The 16427-nt window shown below is 39.1% G+C and overlaps 1 protein-coding gene across 1 annotated transcript; it reads right to left on the minus strand.

Annotated features, from left to right (window-relative positions):
- Window positions 1-1474: 1474 nt before the first annotated feature.
- LOC143860515 (Ribonuclease P protein subunit P38-like protein) lies at window positions 1475-6979 on the minus strand. The gene is made up of 4 exons (XM_077371196.1): window positions 6601-6979; window positions 4135-5433; window positions 2462-3612; window positions 1475-2367 (listed from the first exon to the last, which is right to left on the minus strand). The coding sequence occupies exons 2-4, from the start codon at window positions 5399-5401 to the stop codon at window positions 2023-2025; spliced, it is 2763 nt and encodes a 920-aa protein (XP_077227311.1). The 5' UTR covers window positions 5402-5433; window positions 6601-6979; the 3' UTR covers window positions 1475-2022.
- Window positions 6980-16427: the final 9448 nt, after the last annotated feature.

Raw genomic sequence — 16427 nt, forward strand, 5'->3', positions numbered from 1 at the left:
TAAACCCAAAGGTTCCATGATGTTTGATAATGGCACTACTCACATTGTTCTACAATTTTTGATTGGATGTTGAAGGCATCTTGAGTCATAATATAACAGTTGTTAAAAGCTAATTTAAAAAGTGTAAAACAAAGTTTTAAAGTGTCATTATCAAAATACAGTAGTGCGGATATTGAAGGAATTTGCTAGACAATTTCACGAGAAGCCATTTCCATTTCGAGACTGACTTTTGCAGGTGAGAACAGCCACACAGGAAGTTAATGGAAAACTGCTATTCGGATTTCAATGGAGCTCAAGAGAATCCCCATTCTTCATGCTCTGCATCTTTGTAGCAAAACACAGTGAGGCCCTGTTTGTTTTGGTTTTTATAAGCCGATTCAGCTAAGTTCTGATTCTCCAATTGCTCATAATAGGATCAGCTTGGATCATCCTGAAACCCCTTCTACCAATAGTGCCTTATCTAGAAATAAATTCTCAGTCATTGGCTCTGATATCCCCGAGACATCTACAAAGCAGACCAAGCCTCCAGACCTTTCTCTCTCTTTATCGTCCCCATCGTCTGAAGGTCCTTGGAATTTAGTTCACAGCAAGAAGAATAAAAAGGGAAAGTCAGCTGCTTCCCTCCTTAAGCCTCCTTCTTCCTGTGTGCTGCCTTCCATCTCCCCGATCCCCTCTACTGGAATTAGGTCCCCATTTCGTGGGCTCATTCCGGGAGGCTGATCATGAATTGGGGTCTGCTTTTGGTGCTGGTGTTTTTGGGTCTGCTGTTAGCTCTGGTGCTGTTTGTTTTTGTGGTAGCTGTTCGAATTTTGGCAGTGTTGTGGCTGTTGTTTTCATTTTGCTGAAGCGGTTAGGTTGTTCTCCTTTATTTGTCTTTGCCGTTTTGTTGGGTGGCCTTTGGCTCCCTTTTGATAGTTTGTTTGCCCTTCTTCTGATGTGCGAGGGGCTTGCTTTTCTGTTTTCTTGTAGTATCTTTATTGATCTTTCTTAATATATCTGGTCGGGGTCCGCCTAACCCCAGCTTACCTATTTCAAAAAAAAAAAGACTCAAATGTACGTTTAATTTTGAGTTCAATAATCAGTTTTGGACTCACAATCGGTTTTATCCTCTTAGATTTTCTAAAATAAATGTAGATTCTTTCTTCTGGTCTTTTGCAATTGTACAGTAGAATCCTTCATTTTTGGTTAAAGCGAGCATACATTTTCACCATCTGCTACCAAGTTAACAATCCCAACCAACATAGACTTTACATCTGGGAATTTGAAGCTTCTGCATTGTACTGCAATCTTTAGAGTTGCTTCTTGTTTTGAAGTTATCAGCATATTTTTATAGTCCTTAACACTGTTTATGAAAAAATTACATACTGCTATTTTCTGAGGTTACACATGAACATGTGCAATTTGAAAGAGGAAATGTTGTAAATGGCACTGTAAAACCCACTTCAATTCCAATATATGCAGGATGAAGTGATCATTGATACCAAACTATGTAGGGACATAAATTTTATTGATCAAAGTAGAGGCAGCCGAGATGGTCTATACAAAAGGAAATGAAACAAAAGCGAAAAGAAACAGCTACATAGCAAAGGACAAAAAATCAGGGAGGAAAGAAATCAAATCTCTCCAAGCTAGCTCGGGTCGGCCTCACTATTGGCCGATCTCCTGACATGATGAAAGCAAAACCTGGAACCCCTCCATCTAATCTTGAATTTCCTCAAAGAAATCTGTAAACCTCCAAGGATAGGGCCTTCTCCCCTCATTTCTTAAACATTATATAAACATAAATGCAACTTCCATTGGCAAATTATGATACCTAATTCATTAGAGACTGTTGAGAAAGACAACCCTGCATTCTATTGCAGAAAAGATCATTGAACCAACAGAGCAAATCCGCCTCTAACCAGCCATAACTGTGGTACCCAAATTGAGACTGAAGAGCCCCTCTTAGCATTCATTTATTCATCTTATAATTGTTTAGAAAGCTCTATCACATGAAAATGCCTTCTATCCACTTCCCAGATTCTAGCGTCTCAAATGCAGAATCCCTTCACAAGCCAGCGTCCCTTCAAGAACACCAATAATCCGAGCTATCCTCACTTCCAAACCCCTCTGTATATCCCTATAAAGTGCTCTAATATTATCCGCAAACTGCCTCACATTGAAGCCCGCAGATTCATCAATCCCTTCAGCACTACCAATGAAAATGCAGGTAATCCTGGACTGAATTTCAATTAACTTCTGCCCTGTTGCAACCATATATCTCTGCAGCTGAAGTGTTTCTTCAAGAAAGTGCTCCAAGGTTCCGCTCTGCTCCTTTGTCGGGCCAATAGTGGAATCTCTATCCCTCCCATCCCGATCGTTCTCATGCTGAAATAATACACCCAAAAATTGAGCAATAAAATTAAACACTGAATTAAAAGAAAATTATAATACTGATCAAATGGTGTAAGGTAAAGCTTACCATCCGCTTGCATAAGTCGTCGGTCTTCTCTTCAAGGGACTGGTACCTTTTCACCTGCTTATTAAGCAAAGACACTACTAGAAGAAAACCTTTCATTTGCTGCCCTTGATCATCGATCTTTCGCTTATCACAATTTTCGAGTACGTTAACTGAATCGTCTTTACTGGTTGGCTTCTTGACAGCCAACTTCTCAAGCATGACAAGTTGGTGTTCTAGTCTTTTGATCTTGTAAGAAACTCCAAGAGCATGGAGATCCGTTTTCCATGGAGAATCCTTCCTAATTAACCAATTCTCAATTGATACTAACTTGTTGACAACCTCAGCCTCTTCTTGACAATTCTTCGGCACATATTCCTCCTGAACATAACCCGGATCTACATTGACCTCTTTCTCTTCTTCGATCTCTTCTTCGGGAGCTTGGACTGTCGAACTTGAATGTGACTGGCCCTCAGTTGGGTTTTCTCCCCTTTCAGATTCTTCCCCAGATTGTTCATAAATTCCCACATTTGTGTGCTCCTCAAATTGATCATATGGATGCATGGAATTAGTTGACCTGCTTCTCTCAATGTCAATAGCCATGTTTGCTTTCTCCCTTTGTTCCCTCTCATATTTCAATGCTGTTTGAAACACTTTCGGTTCCGCAACAGCCTTCTGACTGTCTCTCTCTTGAATCGGACTCATCACCTCTTGTGAAACACTAACCAAACTAGCCTTTTGTTCTGCCTCCTTCTCCCTTAGTTTCCTCTTTATAATCTTCACTTCGGACAATAAGGTATCTGACTCTAATCCAGGAAGGTTTGCATAATAGTTTGAGCTGATCTTTCGGCACTGTTGCGAATGCAAATTGAACTTCTCTTTTAAGGATTTCAATTCCATTTCCCTCTCCAACAGCAAGGCTTCCAATTTCATGTTGTCCTCCCTGAAGTGGGATAAATTATCATCAAGTCCTTCAATTTGAGACTGCAGCCGCTTTGATTCGAGCTCCATACTCAGTAATCTCCAACGGAAAGCTTCTAATTTTTCGTCTTTGAGTCTCATTTGTTCTGCGAATGCATCTATTTCTGCATAGTGCCTCTCCTCAAGGATCGATGTGTACTTTTCTGTTTCCAACCGTACCCAATCTTCCAAATGTGTAACATCAGTTGTAATCACTATGAAGCGAGAAAAAAAGAAGAACTCATTAAGAAAATCATGAATTTGGAGACAGTAATTATAGAAACACATTTAAAACCTCACTAAATTTTCAAAGTTTAAAATTCTTCCCATCACTTGTGCTGAAAAAACAAAACAGCTAAAAGTGTTTCGTGCATTACCATATTTAATCATGTCACAATCCATTTGAACCAATGCACCATTTTAACTACCACACACTTGACAGATTGAACCAGAAAAAAAATTAGCATTTACAAAGAAAACAAAATCAGTCCTTATCTGCAAATAGGATTATTTAAAGTTAACCTTATTTGCAAATGAGAAATTAAGGCCTATTTCTTACCTATATCATTTAGAAAACCATTGTAATAACTATGTGCAAATAATCACATTCAACTTCTAAACAATGTGCATGCAAGACTATATGCGAGTAATTTTTAGTGGTATCCAGAGCAACCCTAAATCTAATAATGTAAGCTTTAAAAATTAAATAGTAGAAGGAAACAGGACACAGATCTTACCCAGTTCTCTGTCCCTGTCAGGCGAGTATCGACTGAAACAGTCAACTTTTCCGGTATTCATTCTCTTTGGTGTAACACATTCAGGCTCCTTACCCTGGTCAGATTCCAAGTACTCAAGGAGTAATGTTTTGGGATTTACACTGCTGTTATTGGGCTGCATTGCTATCCTCTGATTTTGTGAACACCCTGCTTCCGCAGAATGCATTCCCTTCATTCCCGAGAGCGTATCTGACCTTAAATCAGTTCTGTTGGATGAGTTACTCCTGAAATGCATGCCGTGCTTCGATTCGCAATATGCCCTCCATCTCTCAGTCTCAAGTTCTGCTTGTTTCCTCCTTGACTTGGATATCTTTACTTCCTTCAATAGCATTTGTTTCTCTGCTGTGTCTAACTTGGACTTTCTCAACATAGCAGATAGGATTTTGTCCTTCTGTTCTGCGTCCTTTTGCATCTTAACAATCTCCACAGAGAGTTTTTGAACCATCAAAACCAACTCCTCCTTTTGCTCAAAAACGGCATCAAGCTCTTGCCTTGTCGCCTCAACCTGCCGAAGGGCTCGACCCATCTCCGCTTCGAGCTGGCGTTGGTTAGAAACAAGTTCAATGAAGGCAGTCTTATGCTTCCAAAGCTCAGACGAATGTTCTCGAGCTTCTTTCTTCATAGTTTCCCTCAATTCTTCAGCAGTTGTTTCTGCAATTTTCACCTTCTCTTCTAACTCCTCGATTTTCCTCTGTTCTTCCTCAAAGGCTTTATCTTTAGACTGTCCCAATTTCTCCTTCTCCTCAAGTTCGTCGTTTAAATTCGATATAACATCTTCCTTGTTTCTCTCAAGGATTTGCAACTCTTTTAGAAGAGCTTGAATTTGCTGTTGGAGCACCTTTCTTTCTCTTATCCAGCACTGCTCTTGTGAGGCAAATATGCCCACAACCTTCTCATTGGCCTTTGCATCTTCAGTTCGCCTTTTCCTCAATTCAGCGACTTCCATCTCGGCTTTCTTGAGCTTGTTTATAAGCTCAAACCTTCCTTCAATTGCTTCTCCTTTCTGAGCTTTCCACACAAGTAGACCCAAAAGTTGGGCACTCCCTTGGAGAATTCTATCTGTAACCGCCGACCATCGAACTTCATCCGAATCGGGTTTTTTCATAGAAGACAGGACTCGAAGAGCAACAAATGCACAAGATACGCCAAAATACATCGGATATATGCTATCATCCTTCTCTTTGGAAACAGACACAGCTGAGTCTGAGACCTCCCCCTCACCCATCATTCAGCAATATGATTCTTCTCCTTCAAACAATACTGAGTTGGAAAAAAACAAACAATTAAAATTCAATTGAAAACCAAAAGAACCCAATGCACTTCATCAATCCTTATAAAACCCATGATAGTTTTTTTCTTCTTCAATTCAAAACAAGCATTCATGGATATGCTCATAAGAGACAATCAAGAAGTTTTTAGTCACAATCAAATGAAGGAAACTTGACCAATCTCAAACAAGTATCCAATTTATCTTCAAGTAACGGCCACTGTATTCATGGACCTTTACCCCACAAGAAGTAGAAAATCATCCAGAATAAAGCCACATCTCCTTGTTTTATTTCAATTTTTTTTGGTGGGTGGTTGTATACGTTGCCCACTTTTCATGGTCTGAGAATGCGAAAAGCGTGCCTTCCACACGTGCGGAGTGTGCAAGATCAGGTCAAGGACAGATTCTATAACAGACAGGCAGCAGAAAATCATGGGCTTATTCCCTGGTTTTCAGAAAGAAAACCCACTTATTTTCTCCTCCTTTTTCCAATTCAAGTAACGGCCAGAGGCCAGCAAGAACTCTGAAATTTATGTCATTGACCACCATTTCTGGAGAGAGAGAGAGAGAGAGAGAGAGAGAGAGAGGGTGTGTGTGTGTTACGCTAATGCATTTTTCTCTATAAGACAGCCCAAAGGAACATTTTTTTTTTCCAGTAGCTGATCTGTCTGAGAAGGAAAACAAAAGGCATAATAAACTAACGTGCGCCAGGTAAGCTCACGTGCTTAACCTGAGCCAGACGGTCCGATTGCCATAGAGAAATCATGAGCAAAGACTGCACGGATAATGTGGTTTCTTCAAGACCCTACTCCACTCAGCGCATTTTAGTGGAATTCAACTGAAAACTCTAACGTGCGCCGGACATGCCAGAGTGCCAGAAATGATTATCCAGTTTGTTTTTCGGCCCATTCAGAAAAGATCCAGAAAAATATCAGTCGTTTCCAAAGAAGAAAGCCCAAAAATGAAGCAAAAAAAAAATGTAAAAGAAAACAAAAGGAGGGTTTGGACTTTGGAGGTGCATGCAGAGAATTTCTCAAAGGAAACCCAATTTCAACATCAAACAAGAAAAGGAATTCAATTACGCAGAAAAGCAACAGAACTTAGAAAAACTCATCATAATCGACATCGTATATTTAGATATTTATTTGAATAGTCTCTACCTCTGAAAAGTCCAACAAAGCGTCCATCTTTCCACCCCTCATCACCAAATATTCTATGCAGTCAGACCCATCTCTCATCATCATAAATCCACATCAAAAACCAGATTTTCATGGGCATGTCTCTTCACCTTTTCTTCATCAATTGCTTCCTTTTGCTGAAACCTGTAAAGCAGGGAGTTGTAGAAGAAAAGGGCTACAAATCTCTAAACAAATACCAATGCATCAAACCCATCATCCCCATTTTTCTAATCATATTTCTTTCACTCTCTGTCCTTGAAATCCGGATCCAATTGAACCTAGAATTTGCTTATATCCAAAGCAACACTGAAAAAGAAGACCCAAGTAAAAAAACTACCTTTTCCTACCCTTTAAGACACATGTTTTCTCTTTCTGGAGTTTAAAGCAAGTGATTATCTTAATTAATTAAACTCGTTAGAGGTAGCTTTCAATGTGTAGATATTTATATAGATTTATTTTATTTATATTGATTTAGAGAAAGAAAATCAGAAGCTGTTGTCGATGATTAGCTGTGCAGCAATAAAGGTCACAGCACCATTCATTTGCAATAAATTTAAAATTCTTGTTTCTGATTGTGAAATGTCACAGAACAGAACAGTAAAACAACACAAGAATGATACTGCTCTGTGAGACCCATAAATATGAGAGGCTTGGTGAGACATTTGTGATTTGGCCGGTTGGCCCATCCACATGATGCCAGCAAGATACATATAAAGGGCAATGATATATTCTCTCTGCTTTTTTTTTTACTTGGGACAGCCACCTCAAGTGTAAAATAGTAGCCATAAATACACTAGAAGGTGTTGTCCCAAGAAAAAACAGGTGAATACATCACTTCCTCATAGAGGTAAAGAAATACTTAATGCACTTTGGTGACTCGCGGATCCAGTAGCAGTGCCCTTGCCGCTTGTTCTTGTAAGGGCGCCCTTCAGTTTAGTATTCTCATGTAAAGAGAAAATCATAGCAATGTTTCGGATTTAGTGAAACAAAAGTTTCTAGTGGAATAATTATGTTTATTCGATGAGGCCCACATGCATGCAAGTTTGAGGTGCACCTTGGCTTCTGTATCTAATAATTCTCATTTTGAAAACCCAATTTCTTTTGTTTGGAAGTTTTTTGTCTAAATGGAGTTTTAAGTCACTAGTAAAAACGGACGTGCGTTGGACGTCCTATCCATTTAAAATTGTACAGACCACATCATAGGTTAATCTAAACCGTCCATGTGATGGAACACAACATCAATAGGTTGTGCTCGTAAAATCATTTCCGCAGGCTGATCCTAGCCCTCCAATCTATAGAGGTTTCCATGATTGTTGTTCCTCTTAAGGTGCGCAGAATTTGTCAATATTTTTACAGGTGTCATGCATTCGTAATATCAACATTTCTGTAATTTGACCCTCACATAGTGAATAAGAAAAAGTAGTTTTTTCGTCATCGTTAGGGGTGCAACTTGGGTGTCAACCCGACTCAATTCTGGTTGGGTCGGGTCGGGCTGACTCGATTTGATATGGTACCAATTGTTGACCACCTCAACTGAAGCCGGGTTGTTTTGGATTTTGAGAACCAATAGTGAGTCACCAATAATCAGTTTTTAACTCACAATCGGTTCTCAAAATCCAAACCAAACAGGGACTAACAATTAACAAAGGGGAATATTTTTCGTACTACTATATTTTGATGATCACACTCCTCACTTTATTCAAGTACGGTATGGCCCGCACCATAGGATTATCTAAACCGTCTATTGTGGACTCTGGAGACTATTTCAATGTTGAAGAAGAAAAACACAAATATACATAACTTCTTCAGATGGAACCCAAATTCGGGTTTCGGGTCGGGTCGGGTTGCCTGATAGCCCAATCAGACCCAACTCGATTTGCGAAAAAGCTTTACCCGACCCAACCCAAATTCGGGTTGAACCCGACTTGCGTGGGAACATCCAAGTAACAACGATGGTTTGAAATTATATATACTGTTAATGTCCTCACTACCATATTTTATAATGACACTACTCGTCGTATTTTGATGATTGCACTCCTCACTCTATTAAAATTGGAATTATGGCAGTGGGACACAAGCAGAATTATGACAGTGGGATACAATTGGAATTATGGCAGTGAAACACAAGCGGAAATAACGGCAAAGGGTGGAACACATTAACCCATCATTTTGCCTTTATATATAGTAGTTAGATTTAACGGAGGAATGTCTCGGAAAATTTTATTTGATGGAGAGAGAGTTCCTTGGATATGGGCTGTTCTATCGGGCTGTTCACCACGGAGATAGAATTACTTAGATAAGTTGTTCCTGGGATTGGTTATCCTACTTGGATAAGTTTATCTTGAATTTTTTTAGTCCATTGTTCATTAATTTTTTTGTTCACACAAGATTTTACATGATAAGTTAGTATTGGCACCATTTAGATTTGTCAATATTTTTTTTTTTTGAAAATGGTAGCCAAATATATTAAAAGAAACGACCGACATGGTCAAGATACAAATCAAAAGAAAGAAAAAGGAAAATGAGAGAAGATGCAACAAAAAAGAATTAAGGGGGAAGAGCATCGAAAAGAGATAAAGCCTCCGATACTCCATCTCTTGAGAGGTGATCAGCCACTTGGTTAGCTGATCGGCGAACATGAATAAAGGACCAAGAATCTCGAGCCATCCAGTCAAACATTTCATAGAAAAAATGAACAAATCTCCAAGGCAGGGAGCCATCCAGACCGAATTGTTGAAAGGGTTGAAAAAAGGTTGGATGCATGAAAAATAAACTTAGTTTCTAAGGGAGGTAGACTAACTCTCATTAAATCGGTCCTCGCCAACATGCCTATTTACCAATTGTCAGATTTGTCAATATTATTAGGAGTATTAAAAAATATTTTGAAATATTCTGACCAATACATAGTAGTCTAATATGGTCAAAGAGGTCTGATATATCGAGACCTTCAAACAGGGCGTCAACGGATCCACTTTGGATCGAAACCACCTTTATCTTTGTCACGATCCATTCAAATCCAAATCCGAATCCTTTATCGGTCGGATCATATTCAAAGTGCTATTCGGATCCTACTTCTCGTGTCTCGGTCATGGTCAATTTCATATTGGACTTTCCATAAGAGGGTCCTAGTAGTTCCTACTAACATTGTTCACAGTTAAAAATTCTCAAAAGAGGGTGAGCAGCAGCAGCACAGTCGGTTAGAGACTTATTAGAGATGAAGGACAAAATCCTGAAAATAGGAATAGTTAGAAAAAATGTATATAGATTATTTTTACTAAAACAATACGTAAAGTTACCAAAACAAATGGAGGATATTTTCATAAAATTGGATTTAGGACTGTCCCATGGAGTTTTGTTAGTTGGCTGGACCTGATCAGAATTAATTCCAAATCGTCATGATAGAAATCCAAAATGTGTCCATGGATCCTAATTAATAATGTGTCTAGATCCTACCCAAGTTCGGCTTCGGAAGGCCCAACAGACTATCTGGGGTCCATTGACACCCCAACCTTAAAACCATGTGCTCAGATAATATTTTATCCAAGAAGAATATTGGCAGACATGAACAGTGAACAGTGAACAGTGAACGAAAGATAGCAAGTTTAACCAAGGATAAATAATCTTGCTATCCAGGTATAGTGAACAACCCTATTGGACTATCCAGGTATATAAAATCTCATATAAAAACTGAATCTCATATATTAATTCTTTGAGATTTTATAAGTTGTGTGTGGGTGGAGTGCCAGTATTTTTCATAAAGTACTGTGGAGCCCACTCCATAAGATGATCCAAACTGTTCATTTGTTGAGCCACAACATAAATATTAAATAGGTTGCACCCGATAAATCATCTCCATAGGAGGTGAGAGAAGATGCAACAAAAAAGAATTAAGGGGGAAGAGCATCGAAAAGAGATAAAGCCTCCGATACTCCATCTCTTGAGAGGTGATCAGCCACTTGGTTAGCGGATCGGCGAACATGAATAAAGGACCAAGAATCTCGAGCCATCCAGTCAAACATTTCATAGAAAAAATGATCAAATCTCCAAGGCAGGGAGCCATCCAGACCGAATTGTTGAAAGGGTTGAAAAAAGGTAGGATGCATGAAAAATAAACTTAGTTTCTAAGGGAGGTAGACTAACTCTCATTAAATCGGTCCTCGCCAACATGCCTATTTACCAATTGTCAGATTTGTCAATATTATTAGGAGTATTAAAAAATATTTTGAAATATTCTGACCAATACATAGTAGTCTAATATGGTCAAAGAGGTCTGATATATCGAGACCTTCAAACAGGGCGTCAACGGATCGAAACCACCTTTATCTTTGTCACGATCCATTCAAATCCAAATCCTTTATCGGTCGGATCATCTTCACAGTGCTATTCAGGTCCTACTTCTCGTGTCTCGGTCATGGTCAATTTCATATTGGACTTTCCATAAGAGGGTCCTAGTAGTTCCTACTAACATTGTTCACAGTTAAAATTCTCAAAAGAGGGTGAGCAGCAGCAGCACAGTCGGTTAGAGACTTATTAGAGATGAAGGACAAAATCCTGAAAATAGGAATAGTTAGAAAAAATGTATGCAGATTATTCTTACTAAAACAATACGTAAAGTTACCAAAACAAATGGAGGATATTTTCATAAAATTGGATTTAGGACTGTCCCATGGAGTTTTGTTAGTTGGCTGGACCCGATCAGAATTAATTCCAAATCGTCATGATAGAAATCCAAAATGTGTCCATGGATCCTAATTAATAATGTGTCTAGATCCTACCCAAGTTCGGCTTCGGAAGGCCCAACAGACTATCTGGGGTCCATTGACACCCCAACCTTAAAACCATGTGCTCAGATAATATTTTATCCAAGAAGAATATTGGCAGACATGAACAGTGAACAGTGAACAGTGAACGAAAGATAGCAAGTTTAACCAAGGATAAATAATCTTGCTATCCAGGTATAGTGAACAACCCTATTGGACTATCCAGGTATATAAAATCTCATATAAAAACTGAATCTCATATATTAATTCTTTGAGATTTTATAAGTTGTGTGTGGGTGGAGTGCCAGTATTTTTCATAAAGTACTGTGGAGTGATCCAAACTGTTCATTTGTTGAGCCACAACATAAATAGGTTGCACCCGATAAATCATCTCCATAGGAGGTGAGAGAAGCAGATGTGTCCACGGGCAAAGAAAAGGTTAATAAACTGCAAAAAGATCACAATTCCGATTTTCCGTGTCAAATTACGGAAACCTCTTTGCTATGTTCATCTGAATAATCAGTAAGGTAGGAGATATGTCGCTTTCGATGAATGTAAGAAAGGGAAATGATATTTCCACATCTTTCTTTCCCAGCAAATTTCACCCCCTTTGATTTGAAAAAAAAGGGGTGGAAATATCATTTCCAATGAGAAATGGCAATTTTATCCCTCCGTCACCAATTCACCACGATAAATGAAGCACAATAGTTCTTGATGAACTCGACAATGCATCTAGCAAAGCTCCATTATAGGTGGGCCATAATGGAAACCCACACCGATCTAGCGATAACCATACAATTCACCCAATCAGTGCTATTTCTGCGACAAACCAAATCTGTGCCAGCACTTGATGCAACACTAAAGACACCATTAACTTAAACTAACTATTGATGCGCATGTCATTAGTTAGTGAATTATTGCTATTAATAATGTTGAGTACATTACAATGAGCCCCAGCTAGTTTCAAAATTCTTCCGAGTCATCACGAGCGACTCCTTTTTACCCTGACCGTGCTTTTGTCTTTGTCTGAAGTTTGCCCCATTAAACCGAATAAAACTCTTTCGACTCTGCCGAGTTATGACTGCATCTACCAAGTACTAAGTAATGTGCGCCAAGTCGACTTGCATTTATTTTGACTGTGATTTGATCCACATTCGAGTTTTGAAACATTTTGTTTATGTACTCAATCATGTGCCGCTCGCATTTTTTTTGACTGTGATTTGATCGACATTCACGTTTTGAAACACTGGTTTATATAGAACAATCAATGGGACAAAACATAAAAGGATAGTGATAAACTCAACAATTGATATAGATAAAGAAGAATCCTAACCTAACCTAGCCCAATCTAGATTGCTGACCTCATCTTACCTTGGTCGCCTAATCTAGCATCTTGATGATCCAAGGGTCAGATCTGGTGATCTCATATACTCTAACAATACCCCAAATAGTTAATACTTCTCAATCAATTCTCATGTCTTGCACAAACCTGAAACTGATAAGGGTCAGAATAGCCTCTAGATCAATGCAATCAATATGTATCTCCTAAAAATTGGTTAGCTACCTCCCATTTTGTTTTAGGATTCATATATTCATGGATCATTTACATACCCAATGCACTGGCACTGCACTAATCTGTAAGCTTTGCAAAAGCACAAATGACTGATCTGCATCTACCTGAGACCATGCATCACAACATCAAATTTTCCATTACCACATGAAAAGTAGGCCAAAAAAATTCTCATAATCAAATTCAAGAAGCTACGACGAAAACAAATGAAATACACTGGTATTTAACAAGAAGATGACCGGCACATTAAGGTAAAACTTTCCATGAATTTACTGGTACATGTAGGGCATGTCTGGCAAACCATGAATATTTTTCATGATAAATAGGATTCTCCAAGCGGTATAAGGGAGAGTGGGGGAGTGATAGTTACAAGAGGGGCTAAGTGAGGAGAGGAAAGAAAAGCCTGGAAAACAAGGAAACAAAAATCTCACCCCAAAATATGATCCGACTTTTTCCTTAGTTTTTAGCCACTTCCCACGCTCAATTCGGTCGTGCTCTCCAACTCTCTCCTTCTCCCACCCGCACTACCCCTCCCTCACCAATTGGAGAAGCTAATTTATCATGAAAATAAATTCATGGTAGCCAAACCCCCCCAATTTATCATTAAAAGCAGCAAAACATAAGTTTTTTAAGTCAGATTGTTCAAACAAATCAACCAGAATTCTTCTGATACTTATAACATAGGTTAAGAAAACATGGGGAGTTCTGAAGCTTCTGTTCAATAGAAATGTTGAACACCGGAGGAGTTCAAAACTCCATTCTCCGTGGCACCCCGAAGGGCCCATTAACTCCCAAATATCCTTAAGGTCGATGGTAACATCAATCCCCCAAAATGCTACTGCGAGACAACTTCTCCAAAATTGTGAATGGGACAGCATCTTCAAGACTTCAACAACCCATGGCTCAAGGAGATTAAATGTATCCTGGACTCTTCTCTTGTCAGTCCCGAGGGGCCAAACATTCCTATATGGAAGCCTTGTGCAGATGGCATATTCTCCATGAAATCGGCGTGGAACCAGATCAGAATAAAGAATCCTAAAGTCAAATGGCACTCCTCGATCTGGTTCAAGGGGCATATTCCCAAACATGGTTTTACGTCCTGGTTAGCACTTCACGACAGACTTGCCACGAAAGATAGACTTGTCTTCTTTGGTAATGGGAGAGAAACTCGATGCCTCCTCTGCAATTCAGAAGAAGAAACGCTGGACCACCTATTTTTTTCCTTGTTCATAGTCTTCTTGGATCTGGAGATTGGTCTAATGGCGTTTCAGCTATCGGAGGAAACCCAAGGCTAGTCTTCATGAAGAAGAAGAATGGATGAGAACGACTTTCACAGAGAGGGGTCAAATGGCGACAGCCACCTGCATTGCTTTCAGTGCTACAATTTACCTGATATGGATGGCTGACTTCATGAGGATGTTCGTAACCACAAACAGAGCATCCTCTGCAATGTCCTTACTGTGGTCAGAATCCGGATCCTCCACCTGAACCTATAGGATAAACCTAGTCAGAGAAACCTCACCATAGCCGCCAACATGAGACTTCCTTTATTCAGCCCTAGCCTGGAAAGGAAGGAGTGCTACTGGACCAAACCATGTTTGGGTTGGTTCAAACTCAATACAGACGCTTCCTTATCTGATGAAGGAGCCTGCATTGGCGGAATTATAAGAAACCACGGTGGGGAGGTTTTGGCCATGTTCACCCTCAATACACAAGCAGGCCCCACTCATGAACTTGAGCTTGAGGCAATCCTCCAAGGCCTCATCCTTGCCCAGGAAAGGAAACCCCCCAAACTTTGGATTGAATCCGATTCCATGGTTGCTGTGAAGATAGTTCAATGAGAGATCAATTGCCCATGGAAAAAGAGGCCAACAATGGAAAGGATCAAAGGGCACTTGTCTTGGAAGACCTTCAAGAGCGGAGGACCTCCCATACTTGGAGGGAAGCAAACAGCCCTGCTGATTATTTGTCTAAGAAAACCTGCCCTATCAAGGGGGATGATATTGGCCTCTCAGCCATGCCCCCCCCCCCTTCATGAAATAATTTGTAATGTTGCCAGTGGCTCTTGTTATCCTCAGCTGTAATTCCTAATCTTTTCTTTTATAATTTCTCGTAGGGGTCCTGCCTAACCCCAGCTTGCCTATCAAAAAAAAATGCTGAACACCTTTGTCTTATCAATTTAGCTCTGAACATGATGAACAATTGATTTGCCAAACTCACAAATTTCCTACCCGGAATACCCTGGTTCAGCAAAACAGAGAGATGCGATCTGCAAGAATTTCTAGCACTTTATGGAAGGAACTTCTTACAACTCAGAAGAATATAAATAACCCTTCTCATTTTTTGGGATATCTGTTGTGATTGAGGATCATACTGCAATCTGTCCAAAAAAACTTGTAACATAATCACTGGTTGAAATGTAAATAAAGAACAAAAATAATCCAATCTATAGAGTGTAGTTCATAAGCATCACTAACAATTAGTGGTGGATGCAGAATTTTGTGCTTTAAACACAATAGAAGAATAAATTCATTGGAAAAGAATACATCACATTTGAATCAATTGCATAAAAGATGTGATAACTTAATTGTCTTACCTTGGTCATCCTACGAAGAAAATACGTTCTTGGCATTTGGAGTGAAACTTAAAAGTGTCCAATTGGAACAAGTGATGAACAATTGAAAGGACTATCTCTAAGAAGAGTGCAACTTGGAAAAAAAAAGCCAATCGGCAAAAGTGATGAAGCATTGGAAGGACTGTCTTTAAGGACAAGAATGTGAGAGACAAGATATGAGGACCATACACTTCCTTTTAGACTGGAGAGATAAAGCTAAATTAAATAAGAAAGTTAACTGATAACTGAATAATGGTCTTAGATTGAGACTAATTTGATTTTGACCACATACTGTGCAGAATTTGGACTGCAAGAATTTGATGTAACTACGTAAGAGTTTCATCCTCAACCAATGCAAGTGTGAAGAAAAACCCCATAAATTTGTTGCAAATACAAAAAGAAACTTGGTTGCATAAGAATTAAGAACTTTTCAAGTGTCAACGTGAACCTAGAAATACTTAAGTTGCTAGTAGTGGAGACTTTACTACCAAGGGAAGAGAAGGATAAGATGTTGACTTGCTCAGGACCCAAGTGTGTTAGTGACAGAACATTGAAACATGACAACTGACTTTTAGACTAGTTGATGATGATTTTACAACTACAATTACTTATCACTTGTCATGAAGATGCAGCATGTAGATCCGTAAGTATTTTAAGAGGTCAGAATTTATGAGGGAATCCATAGACGAAGGTGTAGCTTCCTAAGTACTAACTCGACTGATCTCGATTTTATTTTTATTATCATGAACCTAAGTGTAGCACTCCGGTCAGGGTTCAAACTTCACGCTTATCAATCAGAAAAGGGAAAAAAAGTTAGAAACTCCCTGAGTATTCATCAATTATACAATTCATGCCAGGTTTAAGA

This window comes from Tasmannia lanceolata, unplaced genomic scaffold (genome assembly GCF_043159265.1).
Source record: "Tasmannia lanceolata isolate RefF3 unplaced genomic scaffold, GAP_Taslan_0.1 ptg000037l, whole genome shotgun sequence".
Lineage (NCBI taxonomy): Eukaryota > Viridiplantae > Streptophyta > Magnoliopsida > Canellales > Winteraceae > Tasmannia > Tasmannia lanceolata.

Bases quoted from the DNA above. Each gene is read 5' to 3' on its own strand.
- LOC143860515 (XM_077371196.1), bottom strand. From the start codon at position 5,401: ATGATGGGTGAGGGGGAGGTCTCAGACTCAGCTGTGTCTGTTTCCAAA. The intron at 3,613-4,134 runs GTAAGATCTGTG...CTCGCTTCATAG, and splicing joins TGACAGGGACAGAGAACTGG to TGATTACAACTGATGTTACA. The intron at 2,368-2,461 runs GTAAGCTTTACC...GTATTATTTCAG, and splicing joins ACGACTTATGCAAGCGGATG to CATGAGAACGATCGGGATGG.